Genomic DNA, 1998 nt, shown 5'->3' on the forward strand with positions numbered 1-1998 from the left:
GAGTTTGTTTACATACAAAATAATAAAAAATTTAAAACCTAAATTTGGAGGTTATGTTGAAGTTGACAGAAGTTAAAATTTTTTGCTAGAAAGCGATCCCGTACTTTTCAATGATACTCTTGCTCTGAGCGAATTTTTATTTTTTGATAGTTTAACTAGTTTTAGTCCGACGAATACGGGACTGCACCCATTAACTTCACAAGATTGTTGTGCGGATTTTTAACATTGGAATATTGCAATTAAATACACAATTTCGTGAAAGTTTACCCTTAAAACATCACAAATGTTAAAAAACCATTAATTGCTTGTTAAATTCATTTACTCCATTTATTTGCGTCAAATCATCCCAATATATTGCGAAAAGTGCATCTTTATTTCTTTGAATTTCAGACAAAGCGATGTTTGGGCGTGCGATGTACTTGAGCTGTCAGTTTACAGAAAACATCGTTGCTTCGATGCCTCGATGAATCGACTATATATACATCGAGTGGAAAAATTTCGTTGCATCGAAGCAAAACATCGATATTTTCGATGCGTCGATGTTTTTCTGACTTCTCTACGCGCTTCTAATTATTGTCCGGTTTAGATCGTAATTATAAATATACATACATACATCCATGGCGCATCCATACGCCTTGCATACATCAAAATAGAATTAAAAGAAAGCCAAAACATTTTCGGTGTTTTTATGACATGTGGATTCTCAGGAACTTACAGCCAATGAAGATAAAGCTACTCTCTGTGTATCTATTTTTATATTACTGCAATAAAGTTGCTGCAAGTATACCTGAGGATAATGGTGTTCGATCTCAAGGTATGATTTTTGGAGAAATTTATTTGTGATATACCTACATACTTATGAAAATCGTTTTTAGTGACATTTATGGATCCAGGAACAATAGTAGACTATAAGCCAAAGTCGCGCCACAGAGGATTTTTCGAAAATGATATGCGAATATATTGTTACCGTGGATCTCTTAAGGATTTGACTCGCTTTTTTGAAAATGTTGAACTCAATTTGGAGATCGAAGGCGATGAATATACGCAATATGAAGGTGTAACACCTATGGAAGTCCGCCAGCATTTTGAAGAAAGGCGGTCATTGTTTAACTTCAATTTATTCAGTCAGAAGCGTGCTCGTCTGCAGCTGTCGCCTTTCAAGCAGCAATGTATTGGTATCGACACCACTTTGCCTTACCGCGTTCGCCTACTGCAAATTCGAGTTGACAACTTTCGTGTTCTAGAACTTGCGTTGGGTATCAGCATTTTTGTTTTCGCCGGAAAACTTAGCGATAACTCATTATTCTTTTATTTTACGGGTATTGCTTTCGGCATATGTTCATCGTTTATGCTTCTGATTTGGCTATCTAGCAAGTTAATGCCTCGGTAATTTTAATTATTTAAGTAGTCTTTGAAAATTTAAATATTATTCATTTTTAGACGCCCTATGGTTTATGGAATGCTTATCGGTGGTTGGGCGCTTGGTGTTTATATTATTCAACGACTTTGGGAAAACCTCCATTTAATTTTTCAAATGTATCGCGTATATGTCCTTTGGTATATCTTTTTAACGGGGCTACTGTCATTTTTTTTCTGTTACCGTGTGGGACCTCCTAAAAATCGTAGATCGAAAAATATAATAAAATGGATATTGCAAATAATGGCATTAGCTTTAATTTATATATCAAGCCAGTATGAAGAAGCCAGTGCCGCAATAGGGGTTCTCACTATCGTAGTAAATTATTTCCCGTATTATATATTTCACAAACTTCTCAAGATATACAGACGGTTCTTTCCACCTAAAAGGCGTTTGCTAACCAACGATGAATTTTATGAACAAGGAGTTATAGAAACTTCAAAGGCATTAAACGAACTGCGAGCGTTTGCAAGTAGTCCTGATTGCAATCAGTGGAAGGTACGTATATTTGTCTAAACAAATCTCCATCAATCATTAAATTAATCCGTTTTTAGATTATATCCAAACTCAGAGATCCGTTG

General features: G+C 35.3%; 1 protein-coding gene across 1 annotated transcript in view; it reads left to right on the plus strand.

The window, feature by feature from the left end:
- Positions 1-515: 515 nt before the first annotated feature.
- Positions 516-1998, plus strand: part of LOC118757295 (nuclear envelope integral membrane protein 1a) — a gene marked incomplete in the record, with an annotated part of 2289 nt that continues 806 nt past the window's right edge. Inside the window, 4 exon segments of the mRNA XM_036492022.1 lie at positions 516-814; positions 876-1386; positions 1441-1915; positions 1972-1998. Of these exon segments, the coding sequence (XP_036347915.1) occupies positions 694-814; positions 876-1386; positions 1441-1915; positions 1972-1998 (1134 nt within the window).

The sequence above is a fragment of the Rhagoletis pomonella genome, unplaced genomic scaffold (assembly GCF_013731165.1).
Source record: "Rhagoletis pomonella isolate Grant_MI unplaced genomic scaffold, Rhpom_1.0 Rhpom_scaffold_00002, whole genome shotgun sequence".
In the NCBI taxonomy this organism is placed as follows: domain Eukaryota; kingdom Metazoa; phylum Arthropoda; class Insecta; order Diptera; family Tephritidae; genus Rhagoletis; species Rhagoletis pomonella.